This window comes from Penaeus japonicus, unplaced genomic scaffold (assembly GCF_977035675.1).
Source record: "Penaeus japonicus unplaced genomic scaffold, GWHDUDI00000001_assembly GWHDUDI00000006, whole genome shotgun sequence".
Lineage (NCBI taxonomy): Eukaryota > Metazoa > Arthropoda > Malacostraca > Decapoda > Penaeidae > Penaeus > Penaeus japonicus.
In genome coordinates, this window is record NW_028234408.1 from 4,829,901 (window position 1) to 4,842,400 (window position 12,500).

At 37.0% G+C, this 12,500-nt stretch overlaps 2 protein-coding genes across 12 annotated transcripts in view; one reads left to right on the forward strand and one right to left on the reverse strand.

The window, feature by feature from the left end:
* Positions 1-6,055, reverse strand: part of LOC122256647 (sorting nexin 1) — a 27,630-nt gene extending 21,575 nt beyond the window's left edge. For all 10 annotated transcript variants that reach the window (XM_043021472.2, XM_086537592.1, XM_086537591.1 and 7 more), the window contains exon 1: positions 5,897-6,055. In XM_043021472.2, the coding sequence (XP_042877406.1) occupies positions 5,897-5,992 (96 nt within the window). In that variant the 5' untranslated portion in view covers positions 5,993-6,055. The remainder of the gene's footprint in view (positions 1-5,896) is intronic.
* A 932-nt stretch (positions 6,056-6,987) lies between these two features.
* Positions 6,988-12,500, forward strand: part of LOC122256649 (uncharacterized) — a 6,971-nt gene continuing 1,458 nt past the window's right edge. Inside the window, exons 1-3 of one of the 2 annotated variants that reach the window (XM_043021474.2) lie at positions 6,988-7,120; positions 7,554-7,698; positions 7,955-12,500. The exon at positions 7,955-12,500 is cut by the window's right edge and continues 1,458 nt beyond it. In XM_043021474.2, coding sequence (XP_042877408.2) covers positions 8,099-12,500 — 4,402 coding nt within the window. In that variant the 5' untranslated portion in view covers positions 6,988-7,120; positions 7,554-7,698; positions 7,955-8,098. The remainder of the gene's footprint in view (positions 7,121-7,553; positions 7,699-7,954) is intronic. The other variant, XM_043021475.2, reaches the window with a different exon arrangement.

A 12,500-nucleotide genomic window follows, 5' to 3' on the forward strand; every position in this document is an offset into this window, starting at 1 on the left:
TTGTGGTGACCTTGAATCATGTACACTAGCAACAAAAAAATATTATTCATGAGGATTGCATTATTATCCTGCATGACTATCAAAAAAAAGGGAAGACAGAAAAAAGAAAAAAATTATCAAGAGATAAGGAGAAAATAACTGTGAAGCAAATGAGATCAAAATGAAAGATTAGCATTAAAAAAAGTCAACAATTTCATATTCTTTTATCTCTCTCTTATCACATGCATAAGGCTATCAAAAACAAAACAAAATCTGCAAAAAGCTTCAAATTACATATAGATACACAAAAAAATGATGAGAAGATAATGAGAAAAAATATTATAGGTAAAAAAAAAAAACAATAAAAATAATAATAAAAGTACCACTCAGAAACTACTCCAAATTGTCGGCCGAGATTAGTGCCAAGAGATAATTTTCTAATACCCTTTTACCATAAAAAGACATTAAATCGTCACTCAAGAAAATCTAGCTTCAAGTTGAGCCATCATGGCCGTGTCTACTAGAACTGGTGTTGTGGCGTAAGTGTTATAAAACATCTCCCCGAGTATATGTATAGATAGATCAGTCGATGCAGATCGTATTGAATTACTTTGCAAATCTGGAAAGGAAGACTAAGAATCCAGGATCGAAGACAATACAACACATTTAGAGAGGGTTTGCTCTTCACTACGCATGCTACACTCAAAGGTGGTGACAACGCTACACGTACAAATTCTTTTCAATGCTACCGAGCCCAGAGGAATACGTGGGAGGTTTTACGTAGGGGGTTCTAACATCAATCTAACATTTAACATTAATATTCTTCCTATGGAGAAAATACAAATATAGGAACAAACAACAGAAAAGCCTCTGAAATTCAGGCATGCACAAGCTAAAAGTGATATGCAGTAACAAGTGGAGAAGATATGGAAACCTGACAATATTATAAGATTCAAAATACATACAGCTTAACATTGCAGGACTGGCCCTTATATGAAACTCTCTCAATAAAATGAATTTGCTTGAAAACATTTTCTCTTTAACCCTGTAACTGCAACATAAGAGTATCTGCTGTAAGGAGTTCAAAGTCAAACATCAATTTCCAAACACGTAATAATGCACATCACACACAAAAATGGTTTTCTATATCTTTCTTCTTTGCAATAGACAGATTCCTTATTGCACAGTTCTTGGATTAAGACCCATGAAAATTCATTATTTTCTGTGCATAAGCAAATATTAATCATTCAGGTTCTGGTTTCATTTTCCAAAAGTATTTGGAATTACTCCTGAAGCTTTCAAACCCTGCTCTCTTTTTATCAATAAAAAGATCAATGCCTAGAAAATAAATATAACTGACATATAGCACTGTTTTCATATATATTGCAAAAGTTATTCTAGCTTCTTAAACTATAATAAAAAAAAAAAAAACATAAAAAACTGGGCAGTACATTTTTTTCCCCCCAGCATTCTCTTACACCAATTAACAAAATAAAATATTGTTACCTATGAAAACTTCAAAAACAACTCCCTAAAGTAACATACACATCGTCATAACATGTCAGTAAAATGCTTTTTGAGATGTCGGTTCTAAATAAAATACAAAAGGACTTTCCTCGACAGTGAGATAAGATCATTGAAATTGCTGCACAATCTCCATCATCATGATCATAATTAGGCATTCAGAGACTTGTCTTTTTCAACAATAATAATTACAATAACAATAACAATAATAAAAATAACAATAATAATAATAATAATAACAATAATATCAGTAACAATTACAATAACATCAATAATAAAAATGATGATGATAAAAAAATAATAATAATGATAATAATAATAATGATAATAATCATGATGATGATAATAATAATAATGATAATAATAATCTTTTAATAATAATAATAATATCAACAATATAATAATAATAACAATAACAATAATAATAATCATCATCATTGGTCCTAAAAAAATCAACACACCTTTTTTCTTTTTTTCATATGAGAGATAGCCATTTACCCATTGGAACTAATAGTTAACAAAGACAACAATAGGAAACACAAGACAATTGCATATCTTATCAGGGGTGTGTGCTACGGCGGATACTGATAACCTCACATAATGGAGCCTACAATTATCTGTATACTGTTAACGTATTTTTTGCCATCACTCTGTATCTTTTATTAACTCTTATTTCAATTTCTCTGACTAAAAGATAAAACCGTTTGGCAGCAGGATTAAGAGATACAAACTTCTTTGTCACTATTTTCCTCTTCTTCTGAAACACCCATCACAAAGATAACATTCAAGTTTCACAGTTACTAAAGAGAATAAACACACAACATAGGCATTCACCCATCAAGCAAGTTATTCTTAATCAACTTCTTCTCTACTTCTACAGATTTAAAGTTACAGACTGAAATTAAACACCCTTTACTGTATTCCTTTATGATATGAAATACATAAAGGCAATGAGGCTGCAACAAACATATTCAAAAATAAAAAATCTGAAAATTACTTGGGTCATAAAATACGAAAGTTCCACAGCTAATGGTCGATTCTTTCAATATTTTTTTCTTTTATTTCAAACTTAAAAAAAAAAAAAAAAAAAATCTTTATTGCTAAAAACATCACAAAACACTCTCATTACATCTTTATTCCGAGGCCTTCTCGACACAGCCTGAAAAATAAGAGCTGCTGACGACAGTAATAAGATTATCAACTTTTACATCTTAGGCATTCACCTGTGCTGTAATCAGCTGTTACAGTAAGCATGCATGGATGAGCAGCACGCTTAAAGCACACACCTATTCACACTCATGAAGTAATGTTTACTAATCTCTTTTCTTCATTAAAAGAGACTTCTTTTTCTTCAGATCCATTGCCTATAAATAATTTACTTGCCTTTGCATACCTCATGCAGCTTAGCTCATCATTTAATCAGTTGGTGGAATGAAAAGCTAAGCCAAGCTAACTGCAAGCAATCAAAACACACCGATACACTTACTTAAAAGTTCCTCTACTGAGCAAAAGTTATTTCCTCATCTAAAATCACTCGTCTTTCTTCCTTTATGAATAAATCCCCCCTCAAGCCAGCTGATCCTTGTAAGTAACTAAAGAGGTATCACTATACACTTTTTCCTCCTCTTCTCAACACCTATTCATCTTTTTTTAAATTAAAGTAATCATTTTCTATAATAATAAGAGATAGTACTAATGTAATGCCTCTGTTTAGCAGTATAGTTTCTTACGTGAACTGTCCTGTGACACTGAATACAAACAAACAAACACATTGAAGTGTACCAACAATAGTTGCCAATAAGGTAATAAGTGGTTTAAATTGGTTACTCACAGGCTATTCAGCAATCCTTCAGCATGTGAACAACTTCTCCTCTTTTGAGCTCTTTTAACTCAAGTTGTTTGATCTTCGTATTTCCATATTTTACTAAAACATTCTTTCTTTTACATTTGAGAAAATTTTAGTTTAAAGTAAAAAATGATTTTTTTTTTAAATCTATATTATGAATAAAAACCATGCTAGGATTAATTATATTAGCAAGTCAAAAGGCACAGAGAATCTTGTAAATTTTAGATCCATATATTAACACTTCATAAAGATTCCTCGCTTATCAAACATACAATGCCTTATAGGGATGAACTTTGTATCTAGCAACCCTACTATACAGACCAGTGACAGGCATTATATGTTCCTAGATAAATCAACAGAGATTCGTCCTAGATCATACTTGCACATAGAAATGTAGAACCAATATAAAAGTCTGCCGTCCAGTCGTTGCAGACCATGGCTATCACCTGAACGTGTTTGACTGGCTACATGAACATCACTTGGTTCGCACATGTTAAGCGTAGTTAAGCCTCTACCCTGTGGTTTTTCTTGTTTATATTATGCCGTTCTCATTTGTGGGAGTTTGTGGATTTAAAAGATTATAATGGAACCATTATATATTGACGTTAGAATATCTGGACTTATCAAATAAAAATTATATGTAGTTTATCTTTGACACTGAATAAAAAAAAAAAAATAAATAAAAACATAGCAATGACTTACTCTTAGGCTGGAAAATTAAAACCCTTCAAATAAAAAAAATAAATAAAAATAAGTGTACTTGCCCCATATAAAACTAATCTTAAACTATACCAAACAAATCATAATCTTAGTTGGCTTTTCTTGGAACTTGAAGAGAATATATGACAGTGCAGCAACTTTATCAATAGAAAATAGGATTAAGAGGGCTAACTCTACTATTTCAAACCTATTCATTACCAACCTATGCCCATCATATGTCATGAGAATCTATTTGATGTTAGAGTAAACATTTAAACATAGCTTCCAAAATGGGCCTGGGTTCTATCCCAATCCACTTGAAACTTGCAATAATCTGTGACAGTGACAGAGGTAAAGTTTTAGGCGGTCACTGCAACCTATGCACTTTGCAAGGGACAAACACACTACATATATTATGCCAAGATAGGCCTTGGACTAGTTCCTTACTTGACAATAACTCACTGAGACGATCTGCTAGCTCTTCTTGCCAGAATTTAGATAGTGGAAATCTGAGGCCTTTGACAAAGTGCCAGTATGTGCAACGGCCACTCCAACCAGCCAAAGGCCAGTGCCGCACTTGTGGCTTCCTGCTGACCACTTGCTTTTGATGGATTAACATCTACCATACATTTGGTAGAAGTTTGTTAGCCTCTGCCTTACTGAGGAGCTAAGAGGCCATGGCAAGCACTTGATCTTGCAGTGCTATTGCATTGGGATCTGAATTATTGATCATCCATCACAGATCTAAGCAAGGTTCAATATGATTACGAGAAAAAATCTAAAGGCCCTGCGGTTGCCTTCGGCACTTTTGCCGTTTTGTCGAGCAAATGATGTTGGACCGGTTTCATTAACCTACTGGGCAATTGTTTTATCTAATCCAAAATTTTAAGCTCGGCAAACCTAGGATATATCTCTATTCTACATAAGAATTCACATTTCCTTTTTTTATAAAGTTTTATCTAAATCAATTTTCAAGAATCTTTGACCAACTTTGACCAAAGGTAAGTCACCACCGCTGACTCAGTAAAGGAATATTTCCTATCTGGGGAAGAGCATGATACTTAAGTTCAACTTCAGACACAAAACAAAGTCATAATCTTGATCAGCTCTTTAAGGGAAAAACATAAATACTGAGACTAATCAAAACAAGACAAATTTGCCATCAAATTTCCATCAACATCAGTTTCTCACACATAACAACCTCACATATACCTCCTACCTATCAATATCTCCCAAACAGCTAAACCTCCCCCCCACCCCCCCCAGAAGAAAATAATAAATAGAAGCTAAATACATCCACAACACAAAACAAGAACTGGAATTCCACACAAAATAGATAAAAACAAGTAACAATAAGTAACAAACTCCCCCAACAAAACCGTATCTGAAACATTCAAATAAGGGCAACAAACTCAAGCCCCATACCCCCCTCCCCTCCCCCCCCCGTGCATACTCCAGCATACTCCTCAATGAGCTCCGAAATGAACACAATAAGCTCAATGACTTAATGCTTACAACGAATAAATACACACTACTGTAACACCACTGGGGAAAATTTTACGCTCCGCTCAAAGGAATACAACGAATTACACTATTGGGGTCCGAGATGATTTAGCCCTTTGCAATAATGCAACTTCAAGGGGGAGATGATGGTGTTTAAGAAGCTATTAGAAGAGAGGAGGAGGATATTAACTACGAGTTTTATATATGTACACAAGCAGTAAATCAGTCACACGACCTCAGCGTAAAGGGGGAGGAACTCGTGACTGCGCACTCCTCCTCTTTCTCCCTCCCGTCTCTCTTCGTTTTCCTTCCCGTGATCCTACTTCCCTAGTCCTTCAGCCTCACCTGGACGGCCGACGTGAAGAGGTCGTCGTTGTCATCGTCCTTGCGGGAGTCGTCGTCGTCGTTGAAGAGGGGAGGAGGTTCCCGTGAGTCTGCCATCCTTCTCAACCGCCTGACAGGAAGTGGCTATGCGGCTGTCGGGGAGGAGGAGGAGGAGGGCGTTCGTCTGGGGACCGGATTCGCGCGGATTCGGCTGGATACGCCACCTCCTATCGCGGGTGGTGCGTGCGTCGTTCTTTTAGGGGTTTTTGATCTGACGCCCTATTTGTTGTACTTTTAGGTTTAGGATTTTTTTTTTTTGGTCTAATCGGACTTTTAGGTTTTGAGGGACTTTGTTTACTTGGGGATGCCTATTATATTGTATCTAGAGACTGAATTCATGCGAAAATCCTCCATTCACAGACGCTGTATCACTCTTGAAAGATTCTCTTCCTTTTAGCCTTTACTCTTTCTTTCACACCTGTATGATTGTATTTTCAAACTGTGAGGGACTGACTTCGATAAGTTTTTGACACAAGTGGTTACTTTTGTTAATCTTTACATACAAAAATAGGATGGAGTCTGGTCAAGGAGGAGGATTATCCTTTTGTTTTGTTAAATTCGTCTGAAGTGATCGTTATTTTGTAAATAAGGAATGACTGCAGGATTGCCATCTCCATATGTGTTTAAGTAACGTTGGACTAATTATCTATTCTTGTCACCACTTTAGGTACTAAAAAGTTGTAGGTTCTATCAGTTTAAGTAAGTGTCTTATGGGTTATATAACTATTATTCCCAAAAGGGTATATCGAGAATACCTATTATTAAAAAAAATAAATAGAGAATGCAATTTAAAGTGTGCTTTTTGGCGGCCCTTACTGTCACGTCTTTGAGAATTATTCAAGCTTATCAGAAGCAAACAACACTCTAACACGAATATCAACCAGACATTCATCATACTCAGATTCATATTTTCCCCTTCAGTCAACATTCTCACATATCAAGACGTCACTCCCCAAATATTTATTAGAAGTTATCATCAATATAAAAAATACTCTGACGTCATAAGCTGTGGTATGCAGTCTGCCGCTTACGAAAACGCTCTCGGTTTTGTTTACATGCAGTCTTTCGAGGATCCCCGTGGCCAGCTGATCGAAAGCGCTCCGGTAATTTAGACTTATTAATATACGTGCAGGTTGGATTGATAGACCACTTGTGTTTATATATTGGTGGAAATGAGAACCTTGGGTAAGTATATAGCTTGGTAGTATGTTGTGTGAAGATCAGGTTTAAGTATAATTGGATAGTGCAATAGTTGTGTTGTTGCAAGTAGGCAGTGAGAAGTAAATTTCGTTTTATGTTTATGTTTTATGTTGTTATTTACTCACTTAGTGATGCTTACACTTGGCATTCATTTCCACTGTGGTTCCAGGTGGCCTTTCATTTTGGACTCATTCATAGTTATTTTCATGTGACTTTCAGCGACATGGTTATCATAAAACACTTCGTAGAGTACGTTATTATAAGAGCAATTTATTCTTTCTAGTCTTTGTGGTACCTGGTTGATGATTTTAGGAATAAGAATTAAAACAATCTTCTCGTATATTGGACATGAACTGCTGTATTTGTTTGGTATTCTTCACTGTAACATTTGATGATATTAATTTTTTTACTCTTTCAGATGTGTTTGTGAATTTATAATCTATCATTAATCTGCTGCCTGACAAACCAAATATCCAAGTAAAGGGAGGTACTCAAGATCTCTGCTCCTTCCACGACCAGCTGAGTTATGGGTACTGATACATTGATGAAGAATTGACGAATGTGTATGTGTAAATATGTTTTTGTAAAAAATGTATTTGTTGAGTCAAGATTTTATAGTTCCTAAGTTTGACTGTTAGTAGACAGGGTCATAGACCGTTGTTTCTTATAGTTTGTGTATCTCGGTTATTACTGCTCTTTTTCCTAATGATAAGTGTTAAGGACATGTTTACATTATGTATCCTGAATTTTTTTTTTTCTCACTGTAATTTTTAAATCTCATTTTAATTTATTTACTATTTTTTATTTATTTTCTTACAGGTTTCATCTTCTGCCTCATGTGGACTGGATGTAATAAAAATCTGCCTGTGAACCTTCAAAACTTTCAGTAATAGAAAAATAAGCATAATGGGTGAACATTAGAAAGTTTCATAGAATAGTGCACATTATATTCAGAGAAGCAAGATGAGTGATAATGAACATGAACACCCAAACAAAGAAGACTTGCAAGGAAAAGAGGATGAAGAGGAGCATGGGAGCAAGGAGAGTGAAAGTAGTTTACAAGAGAGTCACACAATAGATGAACAAATAAAAGAAGAAGTAGTTGAAGAGAACAGCAGAACGGAGAGCATAAAGGATGCAGAACACGTGGAAGAGGGGGGAATGCAGTCAAATGAAAACTCTGAAGAGGGATTAATGTTATGGTTGGATGAAGGTGTTGATTCAGAGAACAGTGAGGATGAGAACCAAAAGGAAGTGCTTGATGATGATGATGATGATGATGATGATGATGATGCAAGTTTACAAGATGAAGATACAGTCTCAAGCAATGTTGAGGAAGCAGACTTAGCTGAAGAGGATGGTTCTGTAAAATCACAAGATGAAGATACTGTCTCAAGCAATACTGAGGAAGTAGATGATGGTGCATTAAGATTACAAGATGAAGATACAGTCTCAAGCAATGTTGAGGAAACAGACTTGCCTGCAGAGGATAGTTCTGTAAAATCAAAAGATGAAGATACAGCCTCAAGCAATACTGAGGAAGAATATGATGGTGCATTAAGATTACAAGATGAAGATATAGTTTCAAGCAATGTTGAGGAAACAGACTTGCAAGCAGATAATGTTTCTGCAAGATTACAAGATGAAGATACAGTTTCAAGCAATGTTGACAAAAACGACTTACCAGCAGATGATAGTTCTGCAAGATTACAACAAGATGATGATACTGTCTCAAGCAATACTGAGGAAGCAGATGGTGTTGCTTTAAGATTACAAGATGAAGATATAGTTTCAAGCGATGTTGAGGAAACAGACTTGCAAGCAGATAATGGTTCTGCAAGATTACAAGATGAAGATACAGTCTCAAGCAATACTGAGGAAGCAGATGGTGGTGCTTTACAATTACAAGATGAAGATACAGTTTCAAGCAATGTTGACAAAGCAGACTTACCAGCAGATGATAGTTCTGCAAGATTTCAACAAGATGAAGATACTGTCTCAAACAATGTTGTGGAAACAGACTTAGTTGCAGATACTGGTTCTGTAAAATTACAACAACATGAAGAGGATATAGTCTCAAGCAATGTTGAGGAAACAGACTTGCCAGCAGATGATGGTTCTGCAAGATTACATCAAGACGAAGATATAGTCTCAAGCAATACTGAGGAAGTAGATGATGACACATTACAATTACAAGATGAAGATACAGTCTCAAGCAATGTTGAGGAAGAAGACTTAATTACAGATAATGGTTCTGTAAAATTACAAGACCATGAAGAGGAAATAGTCGCAAGCAATGCTGAGGAAACCGATGATGGTGCCTTAAGATTACAAAATGAAGATACAGTCTCAAGCAATGTTGATAAAGAAGACTTACCAGCAGATGATAGCTCTGCAAGATTACATCAAGATGAAGAAACAGTCTCAAGCAATGCTGACAAAGTAGATTGGCCAGTAGATGAGGTTGAGGGAGTGAAGTTAATGGAAAATGAAGATAAACATTTAGACAGAAGTGAAGAAAGAGACATGCAGCCCAAGAAGGAAGAGGACATGGCTAGTGAAGAAGAGAACACACAGGAGGGTGAGAAAGAGAAGATTGTGACGGATGATGAAGAAGAAGAGGGTCAAGTAAACGAGGAAGTGAAGATAAAGACTGATGAGGAAGAGAGAATGAGGACAGACGAGGAAGTGAAGGTAAAGACCATTGAGGAAGAGAGAATGAGGACAGACGAGGAAGTTGAGATAAAAACCGATGAAGAAGAGAAAATGAGGACAGACGAGGAAGTTGAGATAAAAACTGATGAAGAAGAGAAAATGAGAACCAGTGAGGAAGAGAAATCAAGGATCGATGAGGAAGAGAAAATGAGGACCGATGAAGAAGCAAAAATAAGAACCGACGAGGAAGAGAAAACAAAAACTGATGGGAAAGAGAGTAGTCAGGCTGAAGAGGAAAAAGAAGAGGACATGTCAGCATTTAAGGAAGGAGAGGACCAGAACATCAAGGATAGTGAGGACATACAGGCTCAGGATGCAGAAATCCCTCAGGCAAGGGAGGATGAGGACATAAACTCTGGAGAGGAAGCGGAATGCCAGGCAAATCAAGACACGGATGAGGATAAACAGATCGAAAGTAAAGGCAAGGAAGAAGTAACAACAGAGCAGGATGCAACGCAGGTCAGTAAGGATGAAATCCAAGAGAGCAGTAAGAATGAAGCTGTGACAGACGATCCAAATGAAGAAGATAACGCTGAAAAGTCACCAGTACTTGGACAGAAGCGCAGCAGGAGAACGCTTAGTTTTGACCATTTGGAAAGTACCAAAGCAGCATCCGAAAGTGACGATTACAACAAAGATGATGAAGGAACTCCACCAGATGACTCCGGGATAGTTCAAACCTCAGACGAAAGCCAGAGCACCAGTACATCACCAATTATTGGCTCTAGATCAAAGGACAACTCTGGCAGCCCATTGAAGCACGATGGAACAGGCCTCATAGTAGAAGATAAGTGCAACCTGATTATTACATCCGTAAGGGGAAAAGTTTCGGACTTTATAGCTGATGACGAAACATTTCTGGCGTCTGGCTCTTCAGATGTCAGTCAAGATAAATCTCGGGAGAAGGTGGAATGTTTCGACATAAGTAGTGAAAGTGAAACGGACACTGGGGTCAAGGACTGTAAAGCTTTGGTGTGTAAGAGATGTCGCAATATTTGGACTGAGAAAGTCCTGCAGACCATTTTTAAAGGCAGTGAACCGGTAACTGTCAAATCAAAAATAACTTTTGGAGCTATAGTCCTAATCAATAACTGGGCCCACAAACACCTTGAGTACAACAGAGAGACAGCTGTGAGAAACACGCTAGAGCGAGCAGATCTTGGGAAGAATATTAAGGACTTGAAGATTAGTGATCTCAGTCAGTGGCTGTCTGACCTCATGGATAAAGGTAAGATAAGATGCTGTGCAGTATTTGATGCCATATACAAGCCAGAGCCCATCGAGGTGTCACTGAGCTCACTGAAAACATCGAAAGGAGGTAATGATAAGCCTAAAATAACACCCACGGGGGTTCAGGAAGCCGAAACGCCAAAGAAAAGGCCATTCCAGCCGGAAGAGGAACAATTGTCTGACTCACAAAATTTCCCCAAAGTGGCAGAGGGGATTGAGGATGTTTGCACCAAGAAAAAGCAAAAGCTAGATGAATTGCAAGCAGTAGAAGAAAAGAGAGCTGTCAAAGTGTCAGAACAGAAGCCATCACCAGATGCAGAAGTCTCAATGCATAGTCCAAAGCAAACTTGTGAAGTGTCAACTAAGCTAGTTAAAAATATATCTGAGCCTCTTCCTTCCACTTCTGAGATAGAATCCAAGGAGGTTCTGGATGAAGACCAGTTACATACAGAAGAACAGGTTTTACCCAAAACGAAACCATCGCAAGCAGAAGAGGCAGATGATACACTTGAGGAGGGAGATGACCATGAAGAGAGTACAAGTGATCACAATATTGTAGTTACATCAGTTCTCCAACAAGAGGAGGAAACAGAACTTAATCTACATGATACAAAAGAGAGAGATGATGATCAGTCAATGTTATGCAAAAAGCTAGGTTTAGATATTGATAATATTGATATTAGCTGTTCAAGTAGCGACATGAAAAGGGTCAATAATGGAACGATGGCAAAGCAAGATTTGGTTGAGGAGGAGGAGGTATCTCGTGCTCATGCTACCATGTTGAAGGAACGCTCAGCTTTACATGGATTTGCAAGTGAAGCTTTTGACCTGCTGCCCTTTGAGGTAGAAAATTTCTATGACTCTGCACATGAGGACGAGTCTGTTCAGCGCTACATGACAAATCGTGAATTACTGACATTACATAGCATTTTCATTTTGGATGCAGAGCTCCCCAATGCTGAACTCTTTTATCAAGTTTTAATTCAGATTCTCATGAGTCGAAACCAGGTCTTGCTTGTCCCTGACAGCCGGACTCTGCTGCAAGTCCTCGAGAAGCTCCGTCGAGATTTCAACAGAGCGAAAGTGGGAAAGTCATATAGTCAGTTCCTAGCACAAGACTGGGATATGAGAAATATTTATACTTCAGAGAATTTGTGGGGTAAAGAGAGAGCCTTTCCTAACAATCCAAATATTAGAAATCTTTTGTCTATTTTTTGCTTGTGGAAAAATATCGGCAAGCAGTTAACTGATTTCTCTCCTTCTTCAGCCATACAAGAAATGTGTAAATCTACTGATTTAAGCAGCACAGATAAATTGGGAATGTGTGTCAGGCTGTATGCAAGATTTTGTGCTTTCTTGTACAAGGAAAATCACCCAGAACTAGCAGAGCTATTCCTCGACCGAAAGTTCACAATGTCCA